General features: G+C 36.9%; 1 protein-coding gene across 1 annotated transcript in view; it reads left to right on the forward strand.

Annotated features, from left to right (window-relative positions):
- The window catches only part of LOC104409789 (cAMP-dependent protein kinase catalytic subunit beta), a 19,159-nt gene extending 7,930 nt beyond the window's left edge, over positions 1-11,229 (forward strand). Inside the window, exons 6-9 of the mRNA XM_010019759.1 lie at positions 259-354; positions 1,857-1,979; positions 4,027-4,191; positions 8,290-11,229. Of these exons, the coding sequence (XP_010018061.1) occupies positions 259-354; positions 1,857-1,979; positions 4,027-4,191; positions 8,290-8,415 (510 nt within the window). The 3' untranslated portion in view covers positions 8,416-11,229. The remainder of the gene's footprint in view (positions 1-258; positions 355-1,856; positions 1,980-4,026; positions 4,192-8,289) is intronic.
- The last annotated feature ends 968 nt before the right edge of the window (positions 11,230-12,197 follow it).

Below are 12,197 nucleotides of genomic sequence, written 5' to 3' on the forward strand. Positions count from 1 at the left end.
AATTACAAATAGAAGCTTGTGTCAGGGGCAAGATGTATTTTGTTACTTGTTAATTTTATTGTGAGAAACCTTTTGTCTCTCTGAATTAGAAGCATCAGAAGGACTAGCTGTTACAGGTACATCTGACTACATGATGCTGTGTGATTAGAAAAACAAATACTTCCTCTGTATAAAATAGCTGTGCAAAATATTTCAAAAGTACTTGATTTTAAATTTCTTCATGGAAATGCACTTAAAATTTATTTCTTCTGCTGACAGGTCACGGACTTTGGCTTTGCAAAAAGAGTAAAAGGAAGAACTTGGACGTTATGTGGGACTCCAGAATACCTGGCACCTGAAATAATTCTCAGCAAGGTACTTTGTCTCGTTACTTAGCCATGTACTTGATGCAGTTAGAACTTATCACCCAATTATTAAACTCTGAGGCATAACCGATTGCTGGTACTTCCAAAAATCAGATCTTGACTAGTCAACTCTTGATGGTAATTACACAAAATGCAATTGTTGCAGTCTAAATATTTTTAGTATGCTGAAACGTACTCCAGAGCAGAGATTTTCACATAACTGTATACAACTTTCTGCATATGTTTGACATGTAACTTGTGAGGTAAAAAGGAATTTAAAGAATCTCTGATGAGGTAATTTAACTGGCATCCTTGTCAGAAAGCGGATGTGAATGATTATATTCTGAAGTGTTAACAGACTAGAACAGGAGCTCCAGAAGTAACAAGAACCACATTGGGTGAGTCAGTAGTCATTAAATAATTAGTTGCAGAGTGTTTCATGTTTAAGGCACTTAACACGAAGTCAAATATAACAAACCACTGCTTTTACACATCAAGTACATGCAGTCCAACCTTACCATTGAGGAGTTTGTCTCTTTACTTGCACTAAGTGTTAAAATAGAAGAAATATCATGTCGGTGCTCAACTGCAGCCCTTCATTTTTTTGTAAAGGTAAAAAGCAGTTCCATAAACTGTATATGATGCAGTCGTCATTTATAATGTTAAATTGTGCATTTAATAAACAGTTTAAATACCCTTTGAGGTCTAAATGTAAATGAAACATACTTCTGTTGAGGGAGAAAGTGTTTGTCATTTGCAGATTTTTTGCCCCTGTGTAGCTAAAGCAGCAGAATAAATTGCAGTATATCTACTACAAATTCTCCATAGTAGATTTTTGAGGAAAGCCCAATCATAGCCCTGAGCTTTGTAAAAGATCTCGGAGAAAACATACAAAATTCATGGGGTTAGTGGGGTTTTCTATCTTCCCCCCCCCCCAGTATTGAATAGGATTTCCTAATTCTTTTTAGGCTTCAAAGATCTTACTATAAATGAGTCTAAAACAACTAATTTACTAAACCTAAGCCCTTGTAGCTAGTTGACTAAATACAAAAACCAATGTTCTGAAATGTGGATAATCAAGCAAAAATATATACAATATAGAAGTATTGTTATATTTAATGAAATTTCCCTAAGCTTTGAAAGATGTTTCATTCTTTAACAAGATTATTTTGATTTAAATAAATAAATAAGTAAATTGTGGCCATTTCTGTCACTTGGGGGGTCTCGTCACATCAGTTGTAAAGGCATCACTGAAACTCAGCCCAGGAATACGTGCAAAATGTTTCACTTCCATCACTGTTTCATGGTCATCACTGCATTAGGTTTTAAGTTTATTGCTGTTGCAGTCTGTGAGCTTCAGAGATCTGTGAGCTTTGGTTTGAACTAGGTTGTAAGTTCTGTATTAAACAAGCAGTAATGCATTTGCTTTCTTTCCATTCCATGGATAGATACTGAAAATCTTTTAACTGTGTTAGAAATGGTACTAACAGTAGTATTTCTCCTTTTATCCAGGGTTACAACAAGGCAGTGGATTGGTGGGCATTAGGAGTGCTAATCTATGAAATGGCAGCTGGATATCCCCCATTCTTTGCAGATCAGCCCATTCAAATTTACGAGAAGATTGTGTCTGGCAAGGTGAGTGAAGGCTTTGTGTATTTTTGCAATCGTAGTTGTTTGTCTTTGCAGAACCTGTTTTTTGTGAGGAGTAGATGCAGAATTTACTGGCTACTAGACAGTGGGTGATTGGGAAAGAACATGGGAAAAGTTTGTAATGTATACCTCTTAAGTACGGACCTTGTTACAGTAATATCAAAAATAAAGTCTAAAAACCTGTTCCCTGCCTTCAAATGCAAGTTATTAAATTTACAGCCATTGTGGTATTATATCCTTTTATGCTTGGATAAAAATGATCTAATCACTATTAACGGTTCTAGTGACTATTAACAATCTAATGGTTATTAGCTGCATGCTTTATTTGCCTACCTATTTTATTTTCTAGACATATTTTTGAGAAGCTCTAGAGAGTTTCCATAATTCATAGTAGGTTTCTTTACTTCTGCAGTCCTGTAGTTTGAAACATGTCAAACGTTCTGTTCAGCTTTCATTGTTATATAAAATTTTTAAGCAATGTTCCCAACTTTTCCCTTTTATTTTCTCATGAATAGCTCTTAGTGAGATGTGATTATTCTGCTGTTTCTCCTGCCAGCCAGTGTTGTCTCTTCATGTTTCGTCGTGCTCACTTGATTTGTTATGGCTCTTCTCTTCCTTGTCCCTACATAAACACATGCTGTGCCACATCTTATGTACTTCTGCAATTCTAATCAAGGGAAGGAGCCTCAGTAGGCCCTGTGGTATGCTGCAATGAGACTGATGCCTGTTTAGGACCATATTTATATCAAGAAGGTGGTTGCTGTAATACTGTGACCCTTCAGCTGTCTCCGTGAATATATGGGAATTCATTTACTAAGATACATTTTAAAGAAATGTTTATCTTCTAAAGTAAGAAAACTTGGGCGTTTTTTTTCAGTTGTATCTAATTTGCTTGACATTTGTACTGTTATTCGTCTGCCTTTTTTACTGAGTCCATGGATGGTTGCAGAAACAGCACTGGATGTGAACTCCGGAAACTCAAAAATTCAGTTCTCAGCTAGCAGTATGTTTCCTTTATAACTTTAAGTCTTTTATTTAACCTACCTCATGCACCTAGTTCTCTACTTAAAAATTGAGTTAATATTTCCTTACTGCTCAGATGTCTAGGTATTACATTTATTAAAATCTGTGAATCTTTTTTATACTACAGTAGATCCATACTGACAGACAAACTGAAGCAGTGATCTTGGTTATCAGATCTCTTGATTTTGCAACACTTTTTGTGTGTTTGACATAATGTATTTAACATTTTTATGTAAATAATTCCATGTTCTGCATTTACATCATAATTGATCAGCTGGATATAGGGAGTGTCAAACGCTGAGACTACAGGCATGACAAATACAACTTTCTGCCTGTTCTTTTCCCCTTTCTTCTCTCTCAAATGGTATCAGCAGATCTTTTGCTAGTAAAACCCCATGTAATTACATTCCATGAATCATCTTCAAATATTTCTTAGCCAGGTTTGATTGAATGTTATTGGCAAGTTACTTCAGATAGTGCTGTATTATTTATCCAGTGGTGTTGGTGTGTTCAGTTATCAGACACAGATTGCAGTACAGCATAAAGTTCCAGACTGAATTTTCATATACGATTGCTGAATGATGTTTCAGAGCATATATATATGCTGTAATATACTGCATCTCCTATGTGTGTATATACACAATATAATCTATTTATTCCTAGAAGATAGTTAAAAATGCCTTAAGATGATGTGTTGGTGAGACACCAAGTTAAATTTAGCTTTTACATTATTACATTAATATTTTTCCCCAACTCAATCAGATATAGAAACTTTCAGTTCAGAAAATGGTAGATGGACAAGGTAATGCTATTGAAAAAGACTTTGTGAAACAGAAATACATGTGCAACAGTAATAATCACTCTTTTCATGCATTCCTACTTGATTCGTTTTTAGAGGAAGAATAGGAAATGGCCCGATGTTTCCTTTTGTGTGAGCGTTGGTTTACTTTGCAGGGGGAAGAATCAAACTTCTGTATTGTTTTTTAATGTTGTGGATGTATAATTTTAGGTAAGGTTCCCATCACACTTCAGTTCAGACCTAAAGGATCTTCTAAGAAATTTACTCCAGGTAGATTTGACCAAACGATATGGAAATCTCAAGAATGGTGTAAATGACATAAAGAATCACAAGTGGTTTGCAACTACAGATTGGATTGCCATTTATCAGAGAAAGGTAAGACCCTTCCTGATCAGAACTGTTACAGGTCTTTAAGGGGTTAAAGTAAAATTTCTGATTACTTTGTTTATTTTTTGCTTTCCTAAATCTGTCACTTGTAGTTAAACTGAGAAAAGGTGACAGTACTTTAATCTTTAAGACTCTGAAGAATATATATTGATTGAATTAGGTTTGTTTCTCCTTGGTATTTCACCCTAGACCTCTGTGTACATTCATGTTCTCTTAACACTTGTTGTGCTTTAGTCTATTTCTGGAATATCTCAGAATGAGCCATCTCCTGCCTCTCTCGCTTCTTATTTAACCCGTGCTATAGTGGCATCTATAAATACTCCTCCACAGCAGAGAGGAATCTGTTTTCCTTTCCAGCTAGTTCTTAGCAGTCAGGCTGTGCTTTAGTGCGGAGAAGCTCTAGCCAAAGCTGGAGCTTTTCTTTTTCTGCTAAAGAAGCATGCCGCCTCCTTCTTGCTCTTGCTTTATCTGTGACTGGGACTAGATCATGCAGAGAATGTCTATGCTCAGTCCTCAGTATCTACTGAGGAGTTTTTGTCTTCTGACACAACACGTTAATTGACTGCAGTTCCAACAGCAAGAGCCGTGCGGATTGCTTTTTTCTGGCATTTCTGTAATGGCTTTCTAGACCTGCCTGACCAACGTGACTTGTAAGATGGTTTTTAGAAAGCCCATGACCAGTCCACACTTTGGGCCTGCATAAGAATGAAAGCAACAGAGACAATTGGGAATATTTTCAGAGCATGAGCAGCTATTAATGTATTGGAGGGGAGCACATCAGTAGCTTCCAGGATGAACGAAGCAGAGGTGGGAGAGGAAGCTGGAGAAAGGGATGAGGATGATGACGATTCAGTCTGGGTCTGTCTTCCAGTAGCTCCCAAGCTCCTTCTCCTCTTGAGGGTAAAATTAATGTTAAATATCTATAAATTAGTGTGGAAACAGATTCCTAAGAAATTAATTGTTCTCTTAAATGCAACCTCTGAATTCTTTTTTTCTTTTTATATAGGCAACCAATAAAAAACTAAAATAACTTCATTGGTGTTGTCCCAGAATGCTCAGGTGTAAAAATAGTTTTGTGTCTAGATACTGGGAAAAATGTTAGAGTTCAGTGATAGTATTTGAAAGAACTGGTTTGAATTTGAAACTCTTAACAGTCTTCACTACAGAGGCACGAATTTGCTGCTGTAACAGCAGTATTTTAAAGGCCAAACCTAAAAACTAACAATAGTTTATAAAAAGAAACTGGTTGTTTGGCTACACAAACTGACAGTAGAGTTGTATTATTCACTAATGTATTAATTACTAGAAGACAGGGTACAATTAACACATCCTGTATTCTTTGTATTAAGTATAGATGTTTTTAAGAAAAGATTCCCCATTGCAGAATTGTAATTATCTTTTCTTTGCTTTCTTAATGCCTGTTTACAAGGCAGATTTACATGCACTGAGTTTCATTTGCCACTGTGCTGTCTGGGGACACCAAGGCCCCATAATAAATGTTAAGTCAGATGTTTTAATACTATGCTGAATATTCTTAGCATTGCTGGTGCACTGCTGTGGAGAATTACTTTCACAGAAACAAGAAGTATTTTAAAACATGAACAAGTAATACAGTCAGAATACCTATTACTAGTTTTAAATGATTGTGAAAAGTGATGCTGATTAAGTTGGGAACTTCTCGTTATAAGGAATAAATACTGTAATACTCAGGGTCTGAAACAACAGCATGGATCGCAGTATCACCTAAGCAGCCATAGAAATACAGCAGTAAATTGGAGGTTTATACCAGCTTTTCACAGCGGCTGCTACCACAGCATGTATTTTCCTGAATCCCCTCAGCAGCTAATGTGATGTGAATAATTTGTTAGGCTACGGTCATAAGTGAACCAGTCAATTACTTAATATTTCAGATAAGATCAAGTCTCGTTTCCTTTGTTTGTGTGGCTGTTTATTAAAATGCTGTCTGATTATATGGTTGTACTTAGGGCAAAGCAGGTATTTCTGCTATAAACCAGTGTTATCTCCTGCAATTTCCTTAGTGAAGATAATAGGAAAAAGTCTGAGGCATCTGATTTGAACATGTTCTAAAATTCCAGCAGTAAATAAGATACTTCTTGTGCTCTGAGCTTTGTTGTAAGAGAGTTCTTGAAAATCAATTTGAGAAGACACAGAGACAGAATTCAGATGATGATAACTGTGGCTTTGTAGGCTAGGTCTGTACACAGACTGTGTATTCTCTCACGATTAATTACCTAAACACATTGTTTCAGGAACAGAAGGGTACACACATACCAATTATAGCACAGTCTATAAATGCCAAAAGTTAGTGTTATTTCTTGGGGTTGTATAGTGTTATCACCCAAAGTCAGCAGAGCTTAGTTGGTATTAGTATGTGCTGTACCTTTTATAATTTACTGATTTCCACATGCACACCATATCTAGCCAGGGCAATGAGCAGTTCCACAGTATGATCTGATCCCCTGCCTCAGCTGGAGCCATGCCTGCCCTGCTTATCTGTCTCCCCACCGTATTGCCTCTGGCACACATACTCCTTGGTATGTCCCCAAGCGAGATACTTGTCTGATTACTTTGCATTTCCAGGTTTAAATCTGCATCACCTCAATGATTTTGCTATAATTTTGCTTACTGCAAAAGTGGATAAATTAGGTATCTGTCAAATGAAAAAGAGCAGTGCAGTACTGATAAGCATGCCTCACACTTCTGTTTGTCCTAGACCTACAGTTGTTACAATAGAGCATCTCTCTCCCTGGTCTTCCACTCTCTGGACCCTTCCTTACCATCCATTCTTCACCATTGCCTCCCATCAACCCCAAACCCTTCATATTCCTTCTTCCAGCATGCAGCTGATTCTAGAATTTCACTTACTTTAAAAAGTAATTAAGCTTAATTCTGAACTTTATGACATGTGATAGACTAGAGGGATTAATATTTGAATTAATACTAGCTAAGTGAAGGTAGAGTTTAGTAGTCTGATCCCTAAAATAGCATTTCAGTGTCTGCAAGTTGGCAACAATTCCTTTTTTCTTCCCTCCACCTCTCCACTTTTCTCCCCCTTCCTCTAACTGTGTAGGGACAGTAAAATGCAGGTAATGTCCCTATGCATATCCATATCTTCATTTATTGTCATTTCAGTTTAACTTCCAAGATGGGTAAAGGCTGAAAGTGGAGACAGATTAAGACTGTTCATTTGTATTGAGACCCAAGGATTTTATTGTAAGGTCAGCTTCAGGAAGTTGTAGGTTCCCTCTATGCTAAGAAACAGCAGTTAAGAGGGTCCTGGAAAACAGCTGGTTCCAATACCTGAGTGTGAATGGCTTAATACCATACAGATGACATGAGATGTACTGAATCTCATGGCCAATTGAGTATATATGTGGATCTGAGAGGATATGCAGGTAGTCTTGACCAGAAGGGTTTTTCCATCATTAATTAGAGCTGCACTGGCTTTCTGTGGGGTCTTTAGCGACCCCTTCAAGTCACTGCTTGTCTCTCACTTGTGGCCTAGCTTCAGAAAGGCTTTCACTTCTCACAGTTAGGTCCCAGGAGGAACTTTGTAGGAGATGCAGAACAAACTGTTTTAAACTTGTGTTAGGTTAGTTTTTATCTGGAAATGAAGGATTGATGTAAGTAGGAGGAGAGGGATTCCAAACTGATTTTTGGGTAGTGTTGATGGTAATCAACCTACTCTGCTTCCGCTGTGACTGTGTGACGGTGCTGTGCAGCCCGCGCTATGCTGGGAGCTGCACCACGCAGCTGATGATGATGAGCTGCAGGGAGCAGGGTCCCTTCTGCAAGAAGAGAACTAAGATTTGTTTTGAAGCAGAAGCAATTTTTAATTGATGATTGTCAGTGAGATACTAGTCTCCTTCAGCTTACATTCATACATCTAGGCCTGTACCTTCTTAGACTGGTTTTATTTGTGCCATGACTTTAAGCTGTAATACCTAGTTTCTTGGCAGGATTTGGGGATTAATGGGAATATTGTTGTGCTCATTATCACAGTGTTAATTCTAAGGGTATTAGGGCAATAACATTTCAAGCGTCTCTTTCTCCCCGCACATACAGGTAGAAGCTCCGTTCATACCAAAGTGCAGAGGCCCTGGAGATACCAGCAACTTTGACGACTATGAAGAAGAAGATATTCGTGCGTCTCTAACAGAAAAATGTGCAAAAGAATTTGCTGATTTTTAGTAGGAGTAAGAGGACAAGATGACATCAGGGCTCACATTGGGATCTTTGCACTCTGTTAACAGATGAGGTGGAGCTGAGACCATCATATGTCAAAACAGTTACCTAGTTACTTCATTCCACAAAGCTGACTGAGGTCTTTATTGCCATCTTCCATGTGTGCAGTTTGCACCAACCCTTCTAACTAGGCACAATTAAGCAAGCACTGTTTGTGCAGTAACACAGAATAATAGACCACTTTCCTACTTAACTTTGGTTTCTGTCGTTCTTTGTTTCTGTGTATTGTTCATTTTCCCCCTTTAAAATGAAGTAGTTTTTTACCCAAGAATGCTCCATTTTATTTTGAATAATGTATTATTTGTGTGAGTGAAATGGAAGGTGTTGCGGCTAGTGTGATTTAGACTGAAGTGAAAGATAAATGTTGCTTCTAGTCTGTGCCAGCCAATAATTCTTGTCTGTCTTGTGTCTGATGCTACAATTTATAATAATTTTTTAGTAGCTCAGACTAAACCTAGCCAACATTTTTAGCATTTTTGAAGGTAGTATTTATCGCCATATAAATGTCTGCTAAATTAACTTAAAAACATTTCTTCCTGGAGACTGACCAAAATTCAGTAGAATCAATTGGATGGCTTATGTAGGGGACAGTAGCTAGACCCCGTGCCTTGGTTTTCTACATCCCTGCAGTTTTCGTCACTGCCTCCTTCCTTTCTATTTCCCACCTAGGCAGTAGGTAAATTGCCATAACCAGACTGTACCATGGAGAGCTTACAGTCTTGTGAGAGGGAGTAATTCTACCTGGTCTGGATTTTGGACCGTATCTAACGAAGTCAACTTACCAGCATTTCAGTTGGCAGGTATGAAATGGCTTTTTTAAGAACATGAACCCTAAACTCTTAAAGGAAGTTTTGGTCAGTATTGTAGAGAATATGATTCATTTTGATTCACGTTTTCTTTCTTTCTTTTTTTAAAGCCAATGTTTGGGCTCCCCGAGTATTCCTTGGTTTTGAGCCTTTTTTGATTAAAAAAGGCACCCATTAAAATCACCACCACCACACAACAAAAAGCAAAATGCGCTCTGCCATTAGCTATGAAAAACAAATGGTTTAGCAAATGCAACATAATGTTCTAGATGCATCGCTGGATGAACACGGTTATTTTTTGTTAGCTGTTAAGAGTAAGAGGTTCTTGCCAAGTTTTTATTCTGGTATACTATATTAGTAAACTGAGGATGGAGTACTGCTACAATCATTTTCTTTTTAATTACAGCACTTCATTCACGAAGAAAAGAGATAAAAGTTTCAAAACTACAGCAGCTGGTTTTATTTTAGTTGCATTGTGTCTTCATTTCTAACCTACTTTCTTTCAATCAAACAGAATGTATGGTCACACAGATATAAGTATTTGGGCTTAATTGTTTTGTATACTCTCACCAACTGACTTAAAAGATACCGCTATCATGTGCTAGCTTTGGGCACTTTTACACATTTAATTCAATGTTAATAATCAGTGGCTCAGCACTTTTTTGGGGGTTGCTTTTAAACTTATTCATAGTAGTTTTACTTGTACACTTGATTCCGGCTGTCTCAGTGACCTGTCTTAAAACAGCACATCTAAACAACTTAAACCAGACTCATATTTTATGATCAATTTACATGCATACAAGGATGAATTGTTTTTAAAGAAAATGAGCTATATTGATACATAGCCATTGTATTTGTTTGAATGCCAATGCAGATACACCACTGGCATTCCCTCCTTTTAATCTGTATGACACTCCTTTAAGAAAAGCCTTTGTAGACATTTTACAAAAGAATGAAAGACGTACCATCAACATTCTGTATGTTTAGGTTGTTGAGCATTTTTGCACAACGTCATTAGGAGGCTGACACTGAATGCAGTCTTTGTCCACCCATATTTACATATGTGCAAGAAAAGTATAAGATACTTTGCTGTAGCAAATTTTATGTAACAAAGATATATCGTCACATTAATAAATTTAAAGAAATCCTTTGTATGAAAATGTTAAAATCTTTTGTATTTCATTTAGACCAAGGACATGCTGCTGTATGCTAGCTGTATGCGATAAATTCTACAGTAACTTTGTTGTCGTTTATGAACTTTAAAAGATTTTAATAAATGTTGGAGATCACAATTTGATTCTGTTATGATTTTAATTTTTAATCATTACCTTTATCATTCTAGTAAGGATCAGAGATTTTTTTTTTCTGTTTTGTAAAATACTGTAATCATTCATCTTGCGTGTACAGTAAGACAGAAGTCTAGGATTGGTTCTGACATGTTTGATATCCAGATTAAACTCTACATGGGCATAAGTGGAAAAGTCATCTTAACACCGTGATATTATGCTAGTTTTTAATTTTATGAAAATCCTGTTAGAAAGTAAAATACTTTTCCAATATGGCATAATAGACTTCAGTATGGAAATGAGATTCTATTTTGGAAAAGGAGGGGAAGTGTGCAATTTCCAAGGCATTAGTGAGTACATTTGACAATGTGAGTATTATACAACCCTCTCATTTAAACACAGTCATAAAATATAACTACAGAATATTATGTTACCTGTATTTAATTTGAAAAATCCTTTTCACAATATGGAAAAATTGTATATCTATGACAGTAGAAGCTTGTTAATTTTACACATTTGAGGAATTAAGTGTTGAACTATATGGTATATTTTAATTGTATTCTAGTTGTATGTAACTTTCATTTCCAACATAAAGGATTGTATCTCATTAAGTAAATTGCTTTTTTTATTATCTTGTCAGTTGCATTAAAACCCTTATTTTTAAATCCTTTAAAGTATTTTACTAATTTTTGCAAATAATTAGATGTTTTTAAGTGCTGCAATAGTGTGCAATATAGTAAACATTTATATACAGAAGTGCAAATTAAATTATGTACAACACTTGTGCTGCTTCTTTGTGAATCAGAATGTTGTATCATGAGAGTCTTTGCATCTCCCCACACACTGCAAACAGGGTTTGAAAGTCAGAGGAAAAAGTTATGAAACATACCGTACATATTAGCTGGGACACATTAAGCTTTACACTGACTAGGGGGTTTGGAGAAGATGGAGTGGAGAATATGAAAGGCACTGTGAGATGTCAGTGAATTGGACGTCATAGACAATCAAAAGCAAGCAAGGTGATCATTAGCAGCAATATTGTTTGTCTTCATATTTTCACCTTCAGACTCGATGCTTTTTATTAAAGATAACTGCCTGTTTTTAAACTGTCTGCAGATCCTGCTGTACAAACTTTGTGCTGTGTCTCATTGTGCTGTGAAACAACTGATAGAAGTAAAGACTGTTCATGGTCTTGGCATTGTCTGTCTTGAGGCTTTTTCCGCAAGTGGTGTTCGGAGAGGCTCTGGTACCTGCTCTCTGTAAAGCAGCTCCTCCTCTTGCCGCTTTCGGAGCGGAGCTTCGGCCTCCTTGCTTCTGCTGCTGCACACCTACTGACTGTGGTTTTGTGTTCTTCATGGTTTCGTGGTACAAACGCTGTATTACATTTTAAAGACCTTTGTACTTTTTCTAAAGCTGAGCTAAGAAACTGTAAAAAGGTTGTCTTTGCTTTTACTGCAGCTCCCATGCAAACACGGCATGTCGAGCAGCAGATTTGAAGGTGTCATTCAAATCTGTTGTTGTTCTCATTTGCCGCGTGTAAGGAGGACTTACCCAGATGAGAATTTGAGAGCCATTCCATAAGAAACCGGTAGAAATGTGATTCCGTTCTCCAGGTGGGGTGTGTGTAGCTGATCTG

The sequence above is a fragment of the Nestor notabilis genome, unplaced genomic scaffold, assembly GCF_000696875.1.
Source record: "Nestor notabilis isolate BGI_N333 unplaced genomic scaffold, ASM69687v1 scaffold33268, whole genome shotgun sequence".
Classification (NCBI taxonomy): Eukaryota; Metazoa; Chordata; class Aves; order Psittaciformes; family Psittacidae; genus Nestor; species Nestor notabilis.